A 953-nucleotide genomic window follows, 5' to 3' on the forward strand; every position below is an offset into this window, starting at 1 on the left:
ATTAAACTCTTTTTATATTTTTTATGTTTGTCAGAATTGTTGGCTGGATCGGCTGAAAAAATTAAATTGCTGAAAGGAAAAAATAAAGAACTGGAGAAACGTCTTTCGGAGAAAGACCAGCAGATCAAAAACCTGGAGCTCAAATGCAAACACACTCTGTCTCCAATGAGGGGCCAGTCTATGCATGGCTCCAGACCCTCACTAAATGGGTCCAAACAAGGTAACCAGCTACCCCAGTGCAACACCCAGAACCCAGCAACCTCATCTACAAGCAGCCACCCAGAACCTGACAACAAACCAGAGGTGAAAGAGTCCACACCAGCCGTCCCCAAACAAAACCCGACACCTGTTCCCCAGAAGAAGCCAGAACCCAAGAGTACGTCTGCTCCTATGACAAATGGTGCTGCATCTGAAGGAACTAAGCATCACCGTTCTTGCAGTTTTTCTGCTTCTCGCTCCAACAGTGTCAGATTTCCACCTAGATTTTCCATGCCCAACCGTTTTAGTGTCCTTGAAGATGAAGACGCAGAGTCGCAGAGTTTGATTGAGTGAAACCCCGAGCCACGGTCAGACCACCAATTTAGAGATGAMATTTTTGTTAACGTGTGTGAGATCTCTCATCAAATTTGAACCAAATTTCACAAAGTTGGTTTAAAATTGGTCTTTTAGTGTGATTTTTAATAAAATCTGCATTTTTATGTCACCAGATTATCAATCCCAGCCCGGTTAGATTCAGTATTAAACAGCTGCTTTGGGAAATCTTTCCGAGTTCTAACAAGTCAAACAAGTCAGCCCCAAGCAGGGGGCCCTTGCCTTAGGCTAGTTGCCAAGGGACGATTTTTAYTGGTGCAGTTTTCTAAATCTCACTGCCTATTGTATGTCAATTTTGTATTGACATATTTTGTCCAGTTAAAACAGTTAACCAATACATATTGAATCTCAGAGGTTTACAT

General features: G+C 42.4%; 1 protein-coding gene across 1 annotated transcript in view; it reads left to right on the plus strand.

Moving 5' to 3' along the window:
* The window catches only part of LOC106524465 (butyrophilin subfamily 2 member A2), a gene marked incomplete at its 5' end in the record, with an annotated part of 11,847 nt that extends 11,144 nt beyond the window's left edge, over window positions 1-703 (plus strand). Inside the window, 1 exon segment of the mRNA XM_014018274.1 lies at window positions 34-703. Coding sequence (XP_013873728.1) covers window positions 34-552 — 519 coding nt within the window.
* Window positions 704-953: the final 250 nt, after the last annotated feature.

Source organism: Austrofundulus limnaeus, unplaced genomic scaffold, assembly GCF_001266775.1.
Source record: "Austrofundulus limnaeus strain Quisiro unplaced genomic scaffold, Austrofundulus_limnaeus-1.0 Scaffold188, whole genome shotgun sequence".
In the NCBI taxonomy this organism is placed as follows: domain Eukaryota; kingdom Metazoa; phylum Chordata; class Actinopteri; order Cyprinodontiformes; family Rivulidae; genus Austrofundulus; species Austrofundulus limnaeus.